Source organism: Rhinolophus sinicus, chromosome 17 (assembly GCF_057876585.1).
Source record: "Rhinolophus sinicus isolate RSI-liver-muscle chromosome 17, RSI-T2T, whole genome shotgun sequence".
NCBI classification, from domain to species: Eukaryota; Metazoa; Chordata; class Mammalia; order Chiroptera; family Rhinolophidae; genus Rhinolophus; species Rhinolophus sinicus.
The window spans coordinates 130970668-130994888 of record NC_142517.1 but is presented as its reverse complement, the minus strand read 5'-3'; the positions used below and the strand labels follow the sequence as shown (position 1 = coordinate 130994888).

General features: G+C 41.5%; 1 protein-coding gene and 1 long non-coding RNA gene across 3 annotated transcripts in view; one reads left to right on the top strand and one right to left on the bottom strand.

Moving 5' to 3' along the window:
- Window positions 1–4245: 4245 nt before the first annotated feature.
- On the bottom strand, window positions 4246–22642 carry LOC148754853 (uncharacterized). The gene is made up of 4 exons (XR_016019896.1): window positions 22509–22642; window positions 6618–6743; window positions 5594–5672; window positions 4246–4481 (listed from the first exon to the last, which is right to left on the bottom strand). It is a non-coding gene; the product is annotated as an uncharacterized LOC148754853 (long non-coding RNA).
- DARS1 (aspartyl-tRNA synthetase 1) overlaps window positions 22614–24221 on the top strand; it is a 51723-nt gene continuing 50115 nt past the window's right edge. Inside the window, exon 1 of one of the 2 annotated variants that reach the window (XM_019731153.2) lies at window positions 22614–22939. In XM_019731153.2, the coding sequence (XP_019586712.1) occupies window positions 22874–22939 (66 nt within the window). In that variant the 5' untranslated portion in view covers window positions 22614–22873. Of the gene's footprint in view, window positions 23010–24221 lie in introns of both variants that reach the window. The other variant, XM_074335686.2, reaches the window with a different exon arrangement.

Sequence of the window (24221 nt, the reverse complement as noted above, 5' to 3'; positions counted from 1 at the left end):
TTATCATTTTCTATCGCATATATTGGGTGGTCAATAAACATTTGTCAAGTGAGAATCATATGTTAACACAGAATAGGGACAGAGTTTGCTATATGCTTGCGGTTCTCAGCCCTGGATGCCCATTAGAGTCACCTGAGGATCTTTTTCAAAAACACCCAGGCCCCATCCCAGAGTTGTGGATTTATTTGGATCTAAGGTAGGGTCTGAGCATCCTACCTACCCCAACCTAATGTTTTAAAGACTTCACAAATAATTCTAACGGACAGCTAGGGCTGAGAATCACAGATATTAGCCATTGTGATACGAGAAGACAAGCAGGCAGATCAGCAAGTGGTCTAATAGGTGCTGCCATTTTGCTTTCTCTTAGAGCAATGGTTCTCAAAGCATGGTCTCCATATCAGCACAGTCCAGCAACCAGCCATCTAGGTGACTCTGATACTTGTTAAAATTTGGGAACCGTCACAATAGACAAATGGGTTGAACTAAAAATGACAGTGCTGAGAATGTCTTAGAGAAATTGATTTGAAGTATATTCAACTCAAAACATATTTCAGGTTATACTTTATGAAACAACTCTCCTGGCCCATAGTTTTTCTGACTGTTATCCTTTTGGCACCTAAAAGAAAATAAATTTCAGCATATACAGTATAAAAATACTCTGTTAAGATCAGGCAGGGGCAATGACTGCAGTCGGCACTCCCCCCACAGAAATCCTTGGCCTGGAGGAGGGCAGCAACTACATCTTATCCACTCCTGTCTCATTGCTCTATGATTTGTGGTGGCCCTTAGTGCTTGGGCAAGAGATCTGTTACTCAACTTTACTTTCCACTCATTGTAAAATAAAAGGTGGTAGGAACTTCAAACCACAGGCCCAACTTTCTTTGCAGAGCTTCTTAAGAAGCCAAGGTCAAAAGTGGGTGTTCCTTTGTTCTTAGACATGGGATTGTGGATGTAGAATGAGGACACCCTCACCCTGTCCTCCCAAATGTGCTTCCTCAAGGGCTCCACCATGGATCTGCCTCAGCCTTGGAGGGTGAGGGGTAAGAGGGCAGTGGCAGTTGGTGGTGGCAAGGGGGAAGTGACAAAGGGAAACTTTGGGGTTGGTGGCAATAGCAGAAGTGGTGACTGACAGCACATGATGTGGTGAGGGGTGATACCGTGACTGTCACACCCCACCGTGACAGGCGCCTTGTTTGCCACACCTTTATCCAGGATCCATCAGAGGGACAGGCAGATTCATATTGCTGGTTGAAACGTGATTAAGACCCAACAAAGTAAGACTGGTTGGAAATGCGGGCCTGTAAGCAAATTTCCCCAAGTGCAGCTCCCATGCTACCTACACTGAAATCACCAGAGGGCACTTGCTAAGGCTGCAGCTTCCTGGACCCCACCCCAAACCTACTGAAGCAGGATGTCTGGGTAGGAAGTCCAGAAATCTGCACATGAAACAAGTCCCTTACGTGACCCTGGTACAGGTGGTCCTTAAGATCTGACCTTCACAAAGCTGCCTGGATATCATTTGGTTGATTTGAAATTCGAAGTTACTTAACATTTGCAACGTTGACTGTGGGAACTGCAGAAGATACAGAAATAAGTCTTAAGATACAAAGAGGAATTCAGCATCATGGTATTAGTAAAAGTAGTAGTAATGGCATTGGCAGAATAGTGATAGCTACACTAACACACACTAAACTATAACAAGGTGGAACGAGGCAGGAAAAGTGACAAAGAAGGCCTGTGAGCATTCAGATGAGAAAGATGAAAACTCAGGGTTCTGGAAAGGCATTGGAAAAGGAGGCAGCCTCTCTCATTTTTTAAATAACTTTTTTCCCTAAAACAGGAATACATACAGTATAACAGTCTGTGTTACTTGTAGACATCTGAGCTCATTTTTGGAGGAATGGGGAGAATGTTAACAGGAAGGGGAAAGAGCAGGACTCCAAGTAGAGGGGACAACATAAGCAGTGCCCTGTACTGACTAGTATGTCTGCCTTCTCTGGAGTTTGTTCTTAGTAAGAATCCTCCAGGGCCTTGGAGTTAGGAGGCAGGTCCTCTTTCAGGCCAGCTGATGCTTTATAAATTTATAGTTATTGTGTCCAGTGACTTTTTAATAATTTTTTTCTGGTTCCATAATGTATATAACATTGGGCTATCAAATAATTAGATAAATAATGATACAACATAATTCTGCCTTAAGGGAAAGAGTACAGACATCTGCAGTTCACTTTGAAATGCATCCCAAAAATAAGGCGGAAGGATAAGAGGGATGGATAGATGGATGATAGATACGTAATAAACAAGCTTAATAAAATGGTAATGGTAGAATCTAGGTAGTGGGTATATATGGGCATTCCCTGTAAAAATTCATTCAAGTTTGCTGTGTTTGAAATTTTTCATAATAAAATCAGGGGCGGGGGAGATGGAGGGAATTAATGTTCCGATTCCATAGGTCATGTGACCTTGAGCAAGTTTCCACTTGACTTGTGTGGGCTTCATTTTGCTCTGCTATCAGGAGGGTTGAACTAGTTCATCTCCAAGCTCCCTTGTGGCTCCCAAATTCTCTCACTCCTTACCCCCGACAAGGAACATAAGAGTTACTACCTCAGAGAGGAAGTCACCGTGACTTAGCTCAGCTAATAAAGGTAGTTAATCTTGCTCAGAGCATGGCAGAGATGACCTAACTGGGACCCAGACAGAGTTACCCTGCCGTCTGTGGTTCTAGAGCAGGTGCTGTGCGAGTCAGACCTTGAAATTTGTTTTGAAACCGACCACCTGTTACTGTGATTGTGTGGCTGTTTTCCTGGCTTATGGGATTTTACTTCAGCTGTTGTTCTCAGGCAAGAGTTTATTTCCTCTAGGAATCTACCCAGTTCACTTGTCCTAAACTTAGCATTTGTGTGTACTGATCTTCCGGAGACTGATTCAACTATGCAAAACTGAATAGTCTGCCAAAGTCCTGAAGTCACCCACAGACTTCAGTAAGGGAGGTTTAAGGGGGAAAAGTAAAAATCCTCTTTCAAGTCTTTTGTTACAGATAATCATCTCTTTGAATTTTGCTTCAGGAAGAAGTAGCGAAAGGATCAGATTTATAGCTGCTCCAGACTTTTTTTTTCTGTTAACAGACAGCATAAAGCTGAGTCAGCACTTCCCTGGCGTTCATTGCTTCACTGAAAAATTCGTGTGCCTGTAAAATTTTACTGCAGGTTAAAACTTGTCAAAGACTCCATTTTTCTCTGATAGCTTGAAGGGAATTATATGACTTGGGGACTAAAATGGGCCTTCATGTTAAGTAGCCCAACCCTTCATTTTAGAACTGAGGTATATGAAGCTCAGTGACATTATTATAAAGAGACTTGCTCAAGATCATAAATTTTGTTAAGGACTGAGCTAGAAACTTATTTATACTGCATAGTGTACTTGCATACATGAAAAACAAAAGAAGCTTTAAAAAGTTTGCTTATAAATATTAGGTTATTTTCTTTTAAAAAAAGAAAAAGTCACGGTGTTGTAGTTTCCTATTGCTGCTTAACAAACCACCACAAAACTGAGTGGCTTCAAAGAACAATTTATTATTATCTGTCATGATTCTGTGAGAGAGAATAATACTTGGCTCGCCGAGGCAGTTCTCACTTGGGGTGTTTCATGCAGTTGCAATAGCTGGTGGCTGGGGTGAGCCATCTAATAAGATGACTCACATGTCTGGTACCTGAACTGTGGTGGCCGGAAAAGCTAGAGGGTGATCAGACATCTCTTTCTCTCCGTAAGGATAGGTTGGGCTTCTCACACATGGTGGTTCCAGGGAGCATGGCAGCTAGCTTCCCCCAAACAAGTGTTTCACATGGACATGGGAGGTGTCTTATGACCCAATGTGTCTTGGCTACACAGGACCAGCCTAGATACATGGGAGGGGACGATAAAAGGGCATGAATACTAGGAGACAGGTCTCACTGGGGACCATTTCTGGAGACTACCGATTACATGATCGCACTACTACTCTTTAGCAATGAAATATTTTGATATTTTAATAAACAAAGAGTGAGAAGTCATTTTAAAACTGATTGTTTATGGTAGGGTGACACTAGGGGCCTCATGGTCACCTAGTGGATGGATGGAAGGACGTGGAGTTTGGAGCAAGAAAAACCTGAATTCAACTCCAAGCATATCATTTACTAACTGTGAGACCGCAAACAAGTACTTTAATTATTTTTGAGTCTGAATTTCAACATGTACATAATTAGAATAACATTTAGTTCAAAGTGTTATCTGTAAGAATTAAATAATGGGTGTTAAGCTCCTCACACATAACAATTGCTCGATACATTTTGGTTCCGCTTACCCTCAGCCATCTCTGGAATCCAAAAATCTAGCCAGGTATTCATTGAACACATGTTTGAGTGTGTCTGGAGGGCCAGGTTCTGTGCCAGGAGGTGGTGATTCGAAGGTTAATAAGACATGTTCCCTTCCTTCAAGGAGCTCATACTCTAGGAGGAAGAAAGGGAGGAGAGAGTGGGAGAAGTATAAACACGCATCTACCCTAGTGAGTGAGGTACTAAAATGCAGATTATATGCTAGATTGGGAGCACAACAGAGGGAGGAGTCTACTCTACAGAAGCCAGGGAAGGCTTCGTGGAGAGGCCTTATAATGCCGAGCAGGATCACGAAGAACAGGAGTTGGCCATATGCAGGAGGAGGGTAAAGAAAAATCAGTACAGCAGAATTAGCATGTGCAAAGGCACAGGAGCACAAAAATCATCAAGAAGTGAAAGCAGTTAGTAGCACTGAAGCAAAGGACAGTGGGAAATAAAGTCAGGTAGAAGCATAGATAAGGGGGCCACTTTGGAAGCCGTCATGGTGGCCTAAGCAGGAGATGATGAAGGCCTGAGGAGGAGCTGTAGTAGAGATGAAAAGGAGGAGAGGGATTCGAGAGAGATCTAAGGAGTAAAATAGAAGGACTGGTTGGCTATCCAGAGGGAGGGAGGAATCCAGAGACAATGCCTAGATTTCTGGCTAGGACAATGCAGTGGATGCTGTAGTCATTAGCTTGCAGAGTACATCCAGGAGGAAGAGTGGGTGGGGGTGTAATGAATTTGGTTTTGAACACACACCAAGCTTGAGATGTCTGCAGGATATTCAGAAGAGAATTGTTCCACATGCAATTGAATTTATGAGTCTGGAGTTTGTGGGAGTTGGTTGGGCAGGAGAAAGAGGATTGGGAGTTACTTGACAATTTGGAGAAGCCTTTTCAAAACTTAATCTTTTCCAGGCTAGCCAAGTAAATAAATGATGCCTGCAGTTGTAATGATTGCTTAAACAGTGTAGCTTTTGGCTTGAAAGACTTTTTTTTCTTTTTCTAAAATTGTCTTCTTAATTAGAAGATGTAAGCAAAGGAAAGTAAGCATAGCAGTTGGTAAAGGACTGCAGGAGTACACCAAGCAGGGTCAAATATCTTACAATTCCCACAGTAAAAAACAAAAAACAAAAAACGTTTTTGTTTAATTCCTGTATAACAAACTAACAATACCCATCAAACCTTAATTAACAGTCCAGTTAGTTAATTCCATAATAATCATAACTAAATCATCTGCAGGCATACCTCGGAGATATTGCGGGTTCAGTTCACAGACCGCCTCAATAAATGGAGTCGGAATCTTTTTGCTGGTGAAGGGTTTTGCCTTCAGTTTGTAAAAGAAAAACAACAACAAAAAACAAACAAACAAACAAAAAACACACAACATTTGTGAAGCACAATAAAGTGAAGCACAATAAAACAAGGTACAGCCCTTGGTCATGGAATCCGATTCTTCCTAGCTTATAAAGGTAGCAAATAGAGCTAGGGTCTAATAAAAGTGACAGAATTTTTGAGACTTTGGTGTAACTACTTTCACGAAAGATCAGCTTCATTTGTACTTACTCTTCTCAAGACTCTGTAAAAGCAATCATTAGAAATGAGGGGCTATGAGTTCTAATTCCCATTCTTCTACTCCGTAACATAATTGGTTCTCAAACTTTTCGGAGCTTCAGAATCTCCTAGAAAGCTTTTTTTTTTTCTCTTTTTTTAAATCCAGATTTCAGAGCTCTAGCCCCAGTTACTCTTATTCAGTAGGTCTGGGATAGAGCCCAGGTATCTACAGTTGTTAACAAGAATCTCAGGTAATTCTGATAAAACTGTATGACTATAGGCAAACCAAATCATTTCTTAGGGCTCAGTTCCTTTGTGTATAACATAGGAATGACCCTTGCCTTGCCTACTTTTCAGGGCTTTCTTGAAGTCCAGAACTACAGTGATACATGTGGGAGGGCTTTGAACACTGAGGGTTATCTATACAGATAAGATGTTGGTTTGACGAGGGCAATGCATCAGAATCACCTAGAGGCCTTGTGAAGATGCAGGATGCTGGACATCACAATTTAAATGAATTATTAAGTTGCTGAATCAGGGTTTCTGATTCCATATGTCTAAGACCTAGAATGCGCCTTTCTATCAAGTTTCCAAGATTGATGACGCTGCTGGCCTGAGGACCAGGCTTTGAGAACCACTGATCGGGGCCTCAGAAGTACTGGTCTTAGGCCAATTAACTGAAAGCTATTGAGTTGGTTCAGAGGGCTCTTGATCTTACCTTAGAATTGTCTGGGCATAGGTTTTCACAGTTCATGATCCCCAAAACTTGATTCATTCATCCAATAAACATTTACTCAGCACCTTCCATATGCCGGTCATTGCTCTGGGCACTGGAAATACGACCCTCAACAAAATGACCCCAAAATGAATTAATACAATGATTCTAGGTAACAGTAAGTGCCATGAAAAATTTAAAACAGATAATGGGCTACAGAGCAGCTGGTGTGGGAGTGTTTCTTCATGGACAGTGGTCAAAGAAGCCTCCTCTAAGGAAGTAATATTTAAGCTGACACCACAATGAAATAAAGGGGAAACCATACTAACAGGGGGCAAGAACACTCCAGGTAGAGGGAATGGTGAGTGCAAAAGCTTGGAGCCTGAATTAGTGACTGAGCAGTAGAGCGCTGTGGGCTGAGACCAGAGAAGTGGGCAGGGCAGAAAATGTGGGATCCTGCAGGCGTTGGTGGTAGGATTATGAGTCAGGTTTGCAGTATGGCATAGACCCGCCCTCCCCAAATTTGAATGTACAAGCAAATCAGTGAGTTTCCCCTCAAATGTAGACTCTGACACAGTCGTCATAGGGTGGGGCCTGAGCGTCAGCATTTCCATCCAGCTAGATGTTGCAGTTACCCCTGCTGGGATCCAGACCACACTTTGGCAAGAACATAGAAAAAAATGTTAGGAAATAAATAGGTTCTGTCATCTTTTAATTAGGGAAAATTGGTATTTTCCCCGGAAGTGTGGATAAAAGTCAAAAGGAATGGGGGAAGATGGGGTACTAAAGAAAAATCATAATGTTGGGGAATTCTAGACACTGAAAATTATTATTCAGGAGGATCTATGGTGTTCCTTTTAGCATACAAATCAAAAAGATTAAAATATTGTCACCAAAATAAAGAATCTCAATAAAATAAGAATTCTCTTGGTAGTTTATTTCGAAGCAACTGGAATAGATTTCCAGGGTGAGTTTGTTTGCTCAGTTGAGTACTGAGGATTCATCCTTGGCTCCCACGAACCCTGTTTTTCCCTTGCTTGCAAAAGTCGTGAGCGTTTCACACCCTCTTTAACCTCCCATGGTTCTCTATGGCTGCTGCCCACAGCCAGAGCTCAGAGCTGCCTGCCACTGCCTCTCACACACATTCTCCCCAGCCCTGCTAACCAATGTTTCCAGCCTTTCTGCCTCCATCCCCCTGGTAAGAGCATAGGACTTTGGGGGCAGGGGAAGCAGAGGACTAAGGACAGCAGGGAGAAGCGGGTATTGCAGGGACCTATTGCCTCTCCGGTAATTGCCGAGAGTGCAGCCTTGAAAATACAGCCAGAATCTGCTTCTGCTCCCGTGTCTGGGGCTGGCGTGGGAACTGAGTAATTTTATGTTATAAGCCATATGGCTTTTCTTTTAAGGAATAAGCTTCCTAGAATGCATCCAAGAAGTGCAGCACAGTCAAAAACCAAAAATCTTAAAATCAGATGCCTCTTTTTGTAAACTTCTATATCTCACGATAGATCCCTTGTTTGTTATCATAAGCACGTGTTTCCCAAAAATTTCCTGTTTTTTAGATGACTTGTGAATTGAAAATTTTGTCTGTGGAAGGAAAGCCACATTATTGAAGCCGTAAACAATAGAATGACTATGGCTTTAATCCTTTGAATAAGGCTTTGTTTCCCATTGACCGAAAACTTCCTAAAGGAAGGAAAGCTAGGAACATTCAGGAAGGATTTGTATTTTATTTTACAACAGCTTTGTGGAGGGGAAAAATCATTTGGAAACCTTAGACTCCCTTTCCTGGTTCGTGGGCATCAGAACACAGCCGTGCTGGGCTCTGGCTGCAGACAGTGGCTTCCCACCCACCAACGACTTCCTGACCCCAGTGCCAGTTTTGTGTTGTTATTGTCACACGGACACCAACAGACGTTCATCCTGTGCCAGAGTTTCATACATTCCCGGGGCAGGCTAGGAACAGGTGCACCCACTGTTTATCTCAATTTGCTTACACAGATCAACAACGTTCCCCTAATATAGTCCACGTGTCTTATATTTTATACGCTATAATTCATGAGTTATCTGTTAATTAAAGAGATGTAATAATAACAATTATAAAATTAGTCATCATCCACTGAACTCTTAAATTACTTTAAATTCCCTCCCTGTATTTTCCTTTACTTTATACACAAACAATCATTTTCTTTAAAAACTAAAGTGAAATCAATTAGCTGAATCGTCCTTACAATTTGGGGGAGAGGATCTGTGGGTAAGAGAAGCTGGCCTTAAATCCCAAAATGCTGACGTGGCCAGTCTTGCTTTGTGCGGATTCTGTGCCGGAGGCATAAATTATGGAGCCCACTGCACAGGCTGTCAGGCCCCATTGCAGAAGCGTAAAAGGCGTCTTGGACACCTGCCCCTTCTGAGATTCTGAGTGATATCATCCTCATTTATTAATCCCTACTGAATGAAGAATACCATACACCCCACCTCATGGCCATCAGCCCTGAGGGCTTTGCCTCATGTATCTGGGGACATAATTTAGATATTCGTTATCCTGGGAATTGTTTCAGGTAGCAAACCCTAATTATAGGCCTGCTCCATAAGTGACTTCCCAGAGACAGAAGGTGCAGCTGAGGTTAGGTTTTGGTCTTTGTCAACTGTAATTGGAGAAGGCAACACCTCTTCATCCACGTGGTCCTGCCTGTACAGCATTACCTGTGCCAGCCGGAACAGCCAGCCTCCCAGTCTGTTACGGACACACGGGGGAAAAGAGACTGGGCCTTGACTGAAAGATGGGATCCATTTCTAGTGCTTTCCAAAGCTGTGCCTGCTTTGTCTTAAGTCAGGGAAGGCCTCCAAGTTACTTTCAGTAGAATAAGATTTAAAAGGCTCTTTGTATATTAGAGTTTTTTTAGTCTTTTGTCCAAGCACGGACTCTTCTGAGTCTGTTGATAATTATGAATCATATCCCCCCCCAAAAAAAATGCACATACATGTACACACAAAATGTTGCATACCATTTCAAGGGGTCATGAACTCCGCAGATTAAGAACATTACAGGGAGACTTAGATACACTTTAAATTTATCGAAGTTAATTTCATACCACATATCTCCAAAGCGTTTAGGGGATGAAAGCAAAAAGGGAAGGGGCGAAAAGACAAGACTTTTCTAAAATAGATAGTGACAGTTGTTTTCTTCTTGAGCAAACATTGAGTAGTAGAGCGTGAAACACCAGTTCCACCCTTTGCAGTTTACTCTCTAAGGCCGCACGGTAATTCATGGCTATATAGATGTCTAATATGTCCTGTGTATGTAAATGATAGGTGCCCTGATGGAGGCTTGGTGTATATGAGGCAAGAGCTTTGCCTGTAGGACTCATTTATTCCTCACAACAACCACACAAGGTAAGTATCACTAATCCATTCATTCTACAGCTGAGGACAGTGAGACTCAGAAAAGAAAGCAACTTTCCCAAAGCTACACAACAATTAAGCAGCAGAGATGAGGCTCTGATCCCAGAGCTGACTGTCTCCTAAGAACTTGCTCTGAATACAGCATGAGAATACAGACCTATTGGATTTTATAGTTAGCTTTCTTATTTCCTTCAGAGTTCTTGAGGCTATTATCAGGCAGACAGGAAGCAGGAAGACTTCGAGGCAATTGGAAGCAAAATCACACCCCCTTACAGCGATATCTCTAGAATGGCTACCTAGGAGGGACCTAAAGGCAGTAGTCCCTTTGGAAAGTGGCACCAGGAGCTTGTCTTAAAGCAGCAATTGCATAACAAGCACAGAGGATTCCATTCCCCCTCTGCTTTATGTCTAACTGGCACGGCTCTGGCTGCGCCTGTCCCATTATTAGAAGCAGCCGCTGCTCACACCTGGCTCTCACTGTTCAGAGGGCGTGTAAAGAGCTCTGTCCCACACTAGCACCTCCGTGGTCCTCTCTGACAGCTCTGCTGCTCGGCTCCCTCCTTCTGGTCCCTGCCTGCCTGTTACTCTGCTGCCCTCTGCGGTAGCTGCGGGAGGAGGAACCTGGGGAAACTCGGCAAATGCTCTCTTCCACCCCGAACAATAAATACAGAAATAGTCAAGCATTTAGACTTTGCTAACATTAGGCTTTTCTAAATGTAGGTGGTAGCCTGGGACACAGCCCAGAATCTAGTATAAATGAATGAGGCGATCAAAGTCTTAAAGGACTTTCTTAACTAAAGTAAGAGGATCAAGAAACATAAGTGAAAGAAACTGCACTCACCAAAATCACTCTAGGATTAACATAATGAACTTGAGGCATTATTTATGGGGGGCAGCGGCTCAGCATGTGTCTCTGAAATCTAATGCTTGGGTTCTGATGGTGATTCCACTATTCGCTGTTGGACTTTGTACAAGTTACCTCACGTCTCTGTGCCTTGGTTTTCTCATCTGTAAAATGGGAATAATAATAGTACCTAGCTCAAAAAAGTTGTTCTAAAGATTAAATATATTAGTAAATATATAACATTTAAAGCAATGCTTGGCACATCATTAAGCATTCAAAAAGTGTTAATCAGTATTGTGATTATCAGTTAGCCATTTTCATAAACACTAATGGGTGAACTATTGTGTCCATAGAGCCAAAAGGAGTTGTGAAGATCCAAAAAAGTAAGTTATATTTCCTTACAGAGGTCTGTGGGTGGTAAGGTAAGCAAGCAAGTGACTTTGGTGCAAGACCTTAAAAACAAGATGAATGGAACCCCAGTGATCCAGTTAGGTATTGCTGCATTACAAAACACCTCAAAATGTAGTGGCTTAAACTAACATCAATTTGTTTCTCTTGTTTCTATGGGTTGATCAGGCAGTGCTACTTCAGAGAGTTGGCTAGGGTCCCGAGTTGGCTGCAACATCCAAAATGGCCTCATTCACATCCCAGCTAGGAGCTCAGCTGGGATTTTTGACCAATGTCTTTGGTTTTCCTCCAGGAGACCTCTTCATATGGCTTCTTGGGCCTCCTCACAGCATGGCAGCTGGTTGTAAGAAAGAACATTCCGAGACATGAAAGCAGAAGGTGCGGATTTCTTAAGGCCCAACCTCAGAGGCTGCACAGCATCACTTATGCTGCATCCTATTGCTCAGAATACATCGGTTCCAGAACCTCTGCAGATTCTCAAGACCCTTATAAAAAAAATGGCATAGTATAACCTATGCACATCCTCCCGTATACTTTACATCATCTCTAGATTACTTATAATACCTAATACAATATAAGTGCTATGTAAGTAATTGTTATGCTTATTGTCTAGAGAATAACGAAAGAATAAAAGTCTGTTCGTGTTCAGTATGGACACAACCATAGTAGGCTTAACTATGAGGTCTGACAATTAAGTTTGCGAACTCATCCTAGAAAAAGTGCTACACACCTCACTACTGAATATCACTACAGTCACCTTCAAAGTACTCCCCTTGGGAAGCTCTGCACTGAGACCAAAACCTAGTCCACCCTTCAAAGCAATTTTGGAACTCTTTCTGGAATGGCCATCAGAGCTGTTGTCGTATTACTCTTGACGTACTGAATGTCATTAAAATGTCTTCCTTTCAATATTTCCTTTACCTTCGGGTAAAGAAAGAAGTCATTGGGGGCCAGATCAGGTGAGTAGGGAGGGTGTTCCAATACAGTTATTTGTTTACTGGCTAAAAACTCCCTCACATGAGCTGGTACATTGTCGTGATGCAAGAGCCATGAATTGTTGGTGAAAAGTTGAGGTCATCTAACTTTTCCATGCAGCCTTTCCAGCTCTTCCAAATAGCAAACTTAGTTATCTATTTGTCCATTTGGTACAAATTCATAATGAATAATCCTACTGATAGCAAAAAAGGTTAGCAACGTCAGTGCAACAAGTTCGCAAACTTAATTGTCACACCTTTCTGTGTGTGTGTGTGTGTGTGTGTGTGTGTGTGTGTGTGTAGTACATGTCAGTAACAACATAATTTTTCTGACCCACAGTTAGCTGAATCCATGGATGTGGAACCCAAGGATATGGAGATCCAACTACAAGTTATTGGCCAGTCTAGATTCAAAGGGAGTGAAAATAAATTCTACTTCTTGATGAGGGCGTAGCACGGTTACATTGCAAAAGAACATATAGGATGGGAGATGTTGTTGCTGCCATCTTTAGAAACATGATCTACCACAGCTCAGGAATAGTGAGGAACTAGATTTTCTTAACAACATTTGGATTGAGTGACTCAATTAGGAAGACCAATCTGAGTTTGAATCACAGAGTTACCTACTAAAATGAAAAAGTAAATGGAATTAAGTGTTTTAATATAGCACAACTTGCTTATATGTGATTTAAATAAGGTTATTCTTCAGAATATGGAAAACAGTTTCTTTGGGTCTGAAGTTATATTCAGAAACATTAATGAGAATAGATAAAGGACATTAGGTTATAAAAAATGTATTATTATTATTATTATTAGAACATTTCTAAAAGCAAAAACTTTTCCTAAAAGGAAAGGTAAATGATAAAACCACATACTCCCTGAATAGTGACAATGGAGAGTTTATAGTGAAAAATTAAAGTGAACAAAGTTAAAGTGAATAAAGCAGAAAATAACAAAAGAGCATCATGTGAATAATGAACAGGAAAAGTCAGACAAGAGGCCCACGAGAGTAATAGAGTAATCCTATTACTGAGATTTTGATTTTTCCCCACCTCCTGGCTCATGAACAATTCTTCTAAAAGTGTGATATACTTTACATTTGCTTTGTATTTTACATTTTGATTTATTGGGGGAAGGAGCTGTAAAGGCCTTTATAGAATTTCTGGATATGGCTACAGTCGTATGTAGAATTACAAAATAAGATTAGAGATAACCTAGCCAAATGAATTATTATTTACCCTGAACTCTCTAGTTCCCCACAATTGTAGAAAGTCTAGTCTTTGAGATAAGTTAGAGACGGATAATGTTAAAAAGGCAATAGCAGCAATATTTGGGTAGATTTTTCAGTGTTGGTGAGAAGAGAAAGCAATGAGAAAAGACACCAAGATTTGGGGCCTAGATCATAAATGAATGGTTGTTTCCTGGAGTGATTAAGAAGATAAGTAGAAGGGAAAGTAAATTCTGTATTGCAGGGAAGATTACAAAAACAAGTTTGTGACTGAAAGAATATTTTAAGGCAAAGTAACAACTAGTTGGCATTTTCATAACATACTGATATCCCCGACTTACTTTATTTGGGAGAGGGGCCCCACTCATTCTCCTTTTATGAGACTATAACTTTTTATTATTCATTTTACTGTTTGTCATTTATTGAGTTGTTCCTACCCAGTGTGTTTACAACTCACATAAATTACTGAAGACAATCAAATGTAAAGAAACAAGGCTTGGAAATGCAACTTGAAAATGTCATTAGTATCTAGTGGCAGCTGCACAATGAATGTAAAGCAATCGGAAGCGTCTTTGATAAGTGGCAAATGAAAAATAAGGGAAATGAGTATTTAGATGACTCAATGGAAAACTCTTTTTTTGTAATAGAAGGTGGTTTTAAATGGGCCAGCAGGGAAAGAGGATAAGTTGTCTAATTGGGAAACTAGACAATCCATCAAGAACAGAATGCAAAGAGGAGGAAGAGGTGAAGTTCTCATGGGAATAGGATATAAAATGCATGACAACGGGCCTTCATAGAAGACGAAGAACAACATAACAATGTGTGCTATGTATTATTTGCATAAACTCCAAAGAACTTGGCGCCTAGGCTACATTTTCTGCATCACAATCATAAACCAGGAAGTAGGAAAAAAAGGGTTGCAAGCAGCCAAAATAGGGGTTGGAGTATTCATCTTCACACTAGGGAGTCCCCAGATCCTTACTTTACAAAGAATTCCAATAAGCTTAGCTACTATCCCTTTTTCCAAACCCAACCATTTAAAATGAGATTCAGATTCAACATTTACATGTTATCTACTATAATAATAGGTCACATTTGTTGAGCATTAACTATGCACCAAGCACTATTCTAAATTCAGTCTGGATGGACTTATTTATCACCATAGCAACCTGAAAGATAAGGACTAAGATTATCCCCATTTTACAGATGAGGAGATTGAAACACAGAGAGGTTTTAGAAAGTACCCCAAAACACCCAGCCAGTACGTAGTAGAGTTGGGATATGAACACAGACTAGTCAGCGTCCTACATCCTCAATGACTAGGCTACCTCTTCCCAAACTTGCGTGTGCACCAGGATCCTCTAAAGGGCTTTAAAACAGAGTGCTGAGCTCCACCCTCTGAATTTCTGACTCACTTGGTCTGGGATGGAACATTTCTAGTAAGTTTCCAGGTATATTAGTTTGCTGGGGCTGCCATAACAAAGTACCACAGAATGGGTGGCTTCAACAACAGAAATGTATTTCCTCACAGTTCTGGAAGCTTCAAGTCTGGGATCAAGGAGTAGGAAGGGTGGGTTTCTTTTGAGACCTCTCTCCTTGGCTTGCAAATGGTTAGCTTCTCCCCGTCTTCACACAGACATCCCTCTGTGTGTGTCTATGTCCTAATCGCCTCTTCTTATAAGGACACCAGTCATACTGGATTAGGGCCCATGCTACTGATCTTGTTTCAACTTTATTAGCTCTTTAAAGACCCTATCTCCAAATACAGTCACATTCTGAGGTACTGGGATTTAAGCTTCAACATATGAACTGGGCAGAGGAGAGAAACACAATTCAGCCTATGATACCAGATGATGCTAAGGTTGGTACTGCAAATCTAGGGACCACAATATCAGAACTACTGAACTAGGCGATAGTATGTGCCCTGGACTATCCTGGCTGGCTTTATGTGTGTTTTCTCATTTCAATTATTTTCTCATTTAATCCTCACAAGAGAAAAATACCATTATGTTCATTTTCTCGAAAAAAATTGAAAATCAGAGATGTTAAATGACTTTCCTCAATTCACACAGCTGGTGTCGTAGACACCATTGAGTGAACTATTATTACTACTATGATCTGTTTCTACTCACAGCACTTTTGGTGCCAAATCTATGGGTTTTCCACACCAAGCAATGCCTCAGATCCTTGGAGACACCAACTGGGTGTTCTGCAATTCGAATGAATACTGACACTAACTACCTGGAGTTAGCACAGACCCCGCAAGTTAAGGCTCAGCCCGACAAGACTGACTACTTCAGAGGCCAGCTGAAAGTAGTGGGTCCCCAGGCGACCCACACTTCTGTCTGACTTGGCTACAAATAAGGGGTTCCCATGACCCCCTCCTCAGTTTTGGTAATTTGCTATAACAGTTCACAGGACTCAGGCAAGCATTTTACCTACTATTACTCTTTTATCATAAATGATAGGTTGGTGCAAAAGTCACTGCAGTTTAAAAGGTTAAAAATAATTGCAAAAACCGCAATTACTTTTGCACCAACCTAATGTTATAAACGATATAATAGGACAGTCAGATGAAGAGGTACATCGGGCAAAGTCCAGAAGGATCTCAGGCATTGGAGCTTCTGTCCCCATGGAGTTTGGGGTGAACCACCCTCCTGGCACATGGATGTGTTAACCAACCCAGAAGCTCTCATTTAGGGTTTTTATGGAGGTTCCACTATGTAGGCATGATTGATTAAATCATTGGCCATTGGTGATTAATTCAATCCTCAGCCTCTCTTCCCTCCCCAGAGGTCAGGGAAAATTCCAACCCTTGAATCATGCTTGGTTCCTCTGGCAACCAGCCCCCATTGGAGCTATGGAGGAGGCTTTCAGTTACCAATCATCTCATTAACATAAATTCAGTTATGGTTGAAAGGTGCTTGTTATGAATAACAGAAGACACTCCTATCACCTCTATCAGGAAATTACAACCCAGTAACGGGTTCAGGCATAGGCGTATAATCTAATTCTAGCCAAAATGATATGAATGAAAGTTTCATGCAGGGGTTTTGAGGACAGGTTTCTGTGTCTAAGAGAGAAGAACAAGAAGATAGGGGTTCTTTCATTCTTTGATGCTGCCTTGACTAGATGTGATGCCTGAATTAACTGTAGCCATCTTGTTACCAGCCTGAGGACGAAACCTGCAGAACTGAGAGAAAGAACTGCTCAGTCCTTGATGACGTTGCTGAATGGCTAGATCAACCAAACCTGAACGCTCCCTTTCACTATGTGAGCAATAAGTCTGAAACAATCTGAGCCAGGGTTTCTCCTCCCTGCAGCCAAGAAGCATCCTACCTGATTGAGCTGGTAAACAAGGGTGCTAAGATTTGAATTACATGCACACATGAGAGAAGTAATAGCTGAAAGAAAGACAGCAAGGCTAGAGCCAGAATAAATTTTCAGTGCAAGAACTCAAAAAGTTTGGCAGTTCACAAAAGGACAAATACTGTATGGTTCTACTTATGTGAAATATCTAGAGTAGTCAAAATCATGAAAATAGAGAGTAGAATGATGGTTGCTGGGGGTTAGGGGAGGAGGAAATGGTGAATTTTTATTTACTTATTTTTTTATCAGCACAGCGCTTCAGTTTTGCTAGATAAAAACGTTCTACAGATCTGTTAGGCAACAATATCAACGTAGTTAACACTGTTGAACAATATACTTTTAAAAGGTTAAGATGATAAATGTTATATTACATGGAATTTTTTTAAATCACAATTTTTAAAAAAATAGCATGGCAAATTGGAGTCATTTAAGCCCACACATCAGAGGCCCAGAAGACATTACTTTGTCACATCGATCGCTGACCTTGTTCCTTCCACCTTAAAGCCTTCACACTGGTGTTCCCTGCCTGGAACGCTATTTCCCCAGATATACACGTGGCCATATCTCTCACTGCTTTCAAATCTTCAAATGTCACTTTCTCAGGAGGCCTACTCTCACCATTTCTAATATTGCAACCCACCCCACCCTCCTGCCCCAGCACGCCCCATTCCCCTTATCTTGCTCTACTTTTTCTTTCTTTCTGATTATCACTTTCTGACATGTTACACAATTTACTTATTGTATTTATTATTTATTGTCTTCCTCTCCTCCTCTAAAAATTAAGATCCATAAGAGCCAGGATCTTTATCTACTTTGTACCCTGATGAATCCCAGTGCCTAGACTAATGCCTTCTACGTAGTTGGCACTCAAAAATAATTGTTGAAAGCATGAATGAGCATTGGTGTTCATCATTGTAACTACAGGTCATCTCCTAAAAACTTTGTATACACTGACATTATAAAATAAAATGTGAAACATGACTTCTGTGCTAAGATGGCAAATCCAGTTTTGCTCCTGCCCCTAATTCTATGAAAACTACAATCAAGAGGATGGGAGAACAGAAGGGGAGAAAACACCTCCACTATGTGAGAAGCTGAAGAGCAGACAGACTGATGGCAACCGACTTTGTACATGTGAAAAGCTGAATCCTAAGATAGCAGTCAGGAAAGCAGAGAATCAACCTAATTTTTACCATAGAAACCTCAAAAGACTCAGGACAGCAGCACCAAGTACCTCTGGAAATGTAGGTGGGGAGTGGGAGTTATAATAAATATTTAGGGGACGCTACATGAGAAGTCTGATCCCTGCATCTCTCCCTGCTCCACTCTTTTGACAAGAGTCCTTTCCTGCCCTGACATAATGTATTCTCTGAAGAGGGAGAAAGAATGGGTTCTTGGACTTTAATAACTGGGTACTACACTGAAACTATGGGGATTCAGTGACCAAATGCATGTTGAATGTTGCATATTCCCAGAACACTGGCAGATGTTTATTCTTCAGGCAGGAGATTAAAAGAGTTTTTTCTGAATAATGTGACCAGCCAAGGGGAAAGATCCAAATTTACTGATACCTGGGGTTGTTCGTCAAATGGCCCAATCAGATCATCTTACAGTTAAACTCAAAATTGACAAATCCCATTCAAGTGCTAAGAGCTTCTAATTAGCTTTCTAGTCCCCACTTTTAACATAAGCAGACAATCAAGGATTCACACACACACACACACATACACACACACACACACACACAATATTAAAATATCACAGTTTACAGAAAATAAAAATAAATAAATAAATAAGGATTCATCAGACAGCTGAAGTGGGTCTGTAACATGGAAAATAGATTCCAAAAACAAATAAAAAGCAACTTGTAAAAACTGCGCTTTGGAGAAAGACTACTTCAAAAATTACTGACCCCCAATCACTTTATTAGTACGCTCAGAAAGATAAGAGTTTGCATTCATGTAAAAAGATCAAAATGTTATTCTTTTAAAGGGCCATACAGAGAACAGAAAAGTGCTTTGGGAAATTATAAACATGATGGCAGAAATGAGAAAATCTCAATTGAAAGATTAGAAGATAAAGGTGAAGAAATCTCCCAAAAACAGTTCCAAAGGCAAGGAGATGGAAAATGAAGAGCAATGATAAGAAAATTAGAAGACCAGCTCAGAAAGGCCAATATTTAAATATTAAGATATCAAGACAGAGAAAAGAGAGGAAATCAGAAAGAGAGAGAAACATCAAAGAAATTTTTCAAGAAAATGCCACAGAATTAATTAACGAGTTTCCAAATGGAAAGGCCCTTATCCAGCACAATGGTGAATTTAGACCCACAGATGGCAAACACTGTGAAATTCCAGAGCATTAGGAACAAAGAGAAGAACCATTGGTAACTTACTTAGCAGATACACTGCAAAATTCTTTTTTCCAAGGGGGAAAAAAACCACATAAAGTAGTCCCCACTTAACCACTAGTGGTATGTTCCAAGATCCCCAGTGGATCCCTAAAACTAAGGATAGTACTGAACCATACATATACTCTTTTTTCCTATACATACATACCTATGATGAAGTTTAATTTATAAATTAGGTACAATAAGAGATTAACAACAGTAACCAATAGTAAAATAGGACAATCATAACAATATATTGTAATAAAAGTTATGTGAATGTGGTGTCTCTCTCAAAATACCTTCCTGTACTGTACTCACCCTTCTTGTGATGATGTAAGATGCTAAAATGCCTACATGATGAGATGAGGTGAATGATGTAAGCATTGTGATGTATCGTTAGGCCACTACTGACCTCTGACCATGTCAGAAGGAGGATTATTTACTAGCAGTAAATGCCTAGGTGTCACTTGTTTCAGAGGATTCCTTGCTTAAGTCTTCCCAAAGGCTCAGTGTTTTCTGGAGCAAACACATCACCATCAATCGAAACACACTTTCTGTTCATGTCTTCCACCCACAAATGGCCTTTTCCATCTTAACTAAGCACTTATCATGCACTGTGCCCCTAACTCTTTCAGTTTGACGTGAGAAAGCAAAACTAGCAATACTGGCATGAATTTCTTTTTCCTTCTTCACAATTTCACAGATTGAAGATTAGTTCTTACTGTAGATGTTAAACTCAGCAAATGATTTTTTTCTTTCCTTTTTGAGAACTTTCACCCTTTCATTTACAGGAAGCACTTTACAGCTTCTCTTTGGTATATCAGAATTGCCATCATCACTACTTTTTACTTTGGGACCATTATTAAGTAAAATAAGGGTCACTTGACCTCACTGAAATGGCTACTAAGTGACTCATGTGCTGAGAGCATAGACGGCATGGAGAAGCTGGACAAAGGGCTGAGTCAAGTCCTAAGCAATATACTTCGAGATTTCATCATGCTGTTTAGAATGGTGTGCAATTTAAAACTTATGAATTGTTTATTTCTGGAATTTTCCATTAAATATTTTCAGATAATGGTTGACTGCAGGTAACTGAAACCATAGAAAGTAAAATGGTGGATAAGGGGGGACTGCTGTAAAAGGACTAGGAATCATAATGTTTCAAACCTTTTATCAACAACACCTAGAACTGGCCCTTGGGTGCCTACCTATAGTCATTTTACTGGTCCCTAAATGTACAATTTGGAATGGACACATTTGGTAGTTGGCAGAATCCCACATTCATTCCTGTCAAGACAGGAACATACAACACAAGTCAGGGCAAGCTCAAACTCTGATTGATTCAATCAGTAAAAATACAACAAGCCACTTTCAGGTTTAGATAGTTTGTTATTTATTTAGACAGTGAAACAAAGAATAAGCCAAAAGTGCTAGCTCCCTATAATCCTTGTCCTACGCACCAAAAAGGACATTGAAACAAAAGGGACTGAATGACTGCAATGTGAGTTATGAGCCACGCTGCTGCTGAGGACCACTTCTAGACTCCAGTTATGCAGTTTATATTGTGTAGTTACACTGGTGGGGGCGGGGTGACAGAAAGTCTCATACCTTATCATACGGTCTCCCCGGGGAGAAAGGGAAGCCAGTGGGCGATGGCCTCTCATGCCATTCTATTTCAGGAGGATCACAAGACATCTTTCCAAGACTCAGATTAGCTGCAGCTCAAGCCAGCTCTTGCCGACATTGCTTATTTGGATACCTGCAAGGTGGTCAGGTGACATGGTGGAGCTGCTCCCTTACAGTGCCTTGGGATAAGGCTATCATATTGCAAAAAGCTACGAGTAACAGGAAACCTCTAAATTTCCTTCTCCAGTCCCCGGCTAGGATAGTAAATCATAAACAATGTCACATCCCCAGAGGGAAGGGCAGAGATTAGTGCAACCCTTAAAGACCTGATGGTGGATAGTCCGATCATATTTCTATTTCCACCAGTCTGGCTCCTTCAAAAACCAAATTCAGGAGGTTGGCAGTAAACTACTGCAAATTCAACCAAGGTGTAGCTTCAGTTGCAGTTGTCATAGCTTTCCTAGAGCAGATTCACAAGACCTCAGGCACATGTTTCCCTGTCCCATAGCTTCTGAATCTGACCCCATGATTCCAGTAAAATTAACTGTACCCCAAGCTCCAGGGGGCATGTTGCCTACATTAAGCCAATTAGAACATTCAATTTCCCTGGCCATGGTGATTGGGTCAGTAGTGGACATGTGCCTTTGGCTGGTCCAAAGTGAGTCTTAGGACTCTTACTGGGAATGCACATATTTACCCATATTACAACAATTTTCACATTTCTTTACTATTAGTTAAATGCTGTCTTAGTAATTGGACTATGTATTATTGAGAACAGGAATCATGATTTACCTTTTTCTTGCCAGAACCTGGCATACTGGTCGGCACAGTATAGATGCTTATAAATAATCCCTGATCAATTAAATGGGAAATAAAATTTTACTCCTCTTCTTCAAACTTCCCTCCTCAAATTTCAGGGTGACCTATCCATCTGGAAACCACATTCAACTATTGGCACCTCTGTGTTTCTCTCCATCCTGATGTAAGGATAAATTTGCCCCACATTGGTCTGACTGTCAAAAAAATTACAAGTAAAAAATATCCTCATTTGCCTGTGATGTGTGATGGTGTTTGTATGGCTACTCAGGGCAGATCTCTTCCGGACTCCCTTCTGCTGAGCAGCAGCAGCAGCACCAAAACCCCCACACTGAGTGAAGCAACTACCTACCTCCTTGTGACTGCATCAAACTAGCCACATGCATCCACGAGCAACTCACGATCCCTTACCAAATGGGTCCTTACAATGTCCAGAATAACCAAATAACCTCCAGAACTATTTTAACATTCCCATTCTCCTCAAATTGCCAATCTCCTTTTTCACACCCACCCATCTAAACCCCAGCCCCACAATTCATGAGTTAGCCTCTTCCTCTAGAGTAGGCAGAAGTCATCAAATGGAAGCGCTCTCATTTTCCTGAAACCAGACATCTACAACTGCCCCAGCCTCCTCTCCTCCCGTTTGTGACAGGAACTGATCCAACGCCCCTTGTCCCAAATCCTATGCCTTGAATACTAACTCTCATTTTAAAAATCTTATACCATCTCTCAATCCTGCTCTGTCTTGCAGACTCGTATTCATCTTTTTTCATGAATCCTTCCTATTAGTTTAAATACACTCAAGTCTCTCTCTCAAAAAAAGTTTCACTTGACTTACTCCCCGTTAGGGGTGGAGTTCCACCGAGCGACAACCGGTACCGTGAAACTTCGCCTCTCAGAGCCAGTTCCGCGAGACTGTAGCCAATTCCCGGGATTTCCCTCTAACTCCAGCTAAACACTTGTAGGGGCGGGGCTAGAAGAGAAGACTGGCGCTGGGCCGCCCGTCAGGCCGAGCTCCGGGATCTCGAGATAACTGCGGTCTCGCGATCTTTCCGGAGCCGACTCCACGCCGAGTCGCAGCGCGTGTGCTCTGACTGGAATCCCGGGAGGGCGGAGGCTGTGCGGGAGCGAGACGACCGTTTGGTCTGCCCTACGGAAGCCTACGAGGGAGGGTGGTGACCACTGCTCTGTCCCGCTGTCCCGATGCCCAGCGCCAACGCCAGCCGCAAGACTCAGGAGAAGCCGCGGGAGCTCATGGACGCGGCGGAAGTGGGTTCCCACCTTCCTCGGGCCTGGGAAGCAGACCCTTGCGCCGGGTCGCGCTGGGGGAGGGAGTAGGGTGAGCTGGACCCTGGCCTCCGGGGCCCTCTCTGCACTTTGCCTGCAGGCCGCAGAGTCGTCACGGGGCCTCCAAAGGTCTTGCCCGAGCCGCGTGGGCCGACTCACTCCGGATCGCATTTCTTACAGGCGCCTGGAAAAGGCCTGGCTTACAAGAAGCGTGTCCCGTGATGGGGTGGACGTGAAGCACCCCCTGCCCCCGAAATAGGAGCGGCGGGGTCACACTTAGGCCTCCCTGGGTTAGGCACGTCCTTCACGTAATCCACCTCCCCGGAAAATTTTAATGCCCACTGCTAATCGATTCTTAGCCCTTGTGTTCCAAATGTTTTTGCACGTAATGACAGTACTTCGTAAAACGATCTGCCAGTGTGTTTAATGACCATTTTCCGTGTGACAGCTTTAAAGAACATTTGCCACTTTTGTTGCCTTTCTCCAAGTGACCCAGTGAGGGAGGTAGGGAAGTTTGCAGAGAATGTGTTTGACATGAAGTGACCCAAATCACCTGGGTAATTGATAACATCCCCTGGCCTTTTAGTGCTTTTCAGAAATGAAAGTTTGCAACCATCCGACAAGTTACATGTGCTGTAGTAAAAGTGAGCCTTAATCACTACCCAGGTCTTAATTTTTCTCTTGTGGAATTTTGAATTTGTGATAAACTACTTAAGGAATAGGTAATTTTAAGAATATTAGGTGGAATAAGGGTTGCTGAAATAAGAGCAGTAACCCATTTATGCTGCCCTAATGTTATTTTGTGTAACTTTATCTCTCTAGTAGGGATGGGGTTATCTTTGTATTTAAGGTGTATTTTTTTTTTGTTAGCCCCCCCCCCCAAAAAAAAAAAAAAAACACAAAATGTGCAGCAAGCATCCTAACATGTTGCCTGGTTTATTTTGGTATAAACACAACATCCAGTATCTTCCATCTAAAGGAGAGGATTCCAACAGATTGCTATAGAGTGACAGAAACTAGTTGTTTCATACATAAATTACCTTGTAAAATCTAAGGAAATTATTTTGTGTATTCTTATCTGATTAATTATATAAACTACCAGTACACCATTGCAGACAAGGTAGGTCTAGCTATAAGGTAGACATTGTAGCAGTTATGTCATTTTACAGCTGGAAGGATCTTAAGAGATCATTTTAGAGCTAAAGTGAGATTAAAATAAAAGGCCACTTACCTATTTAATAAGTATAGTATGTAAATAGTAGTC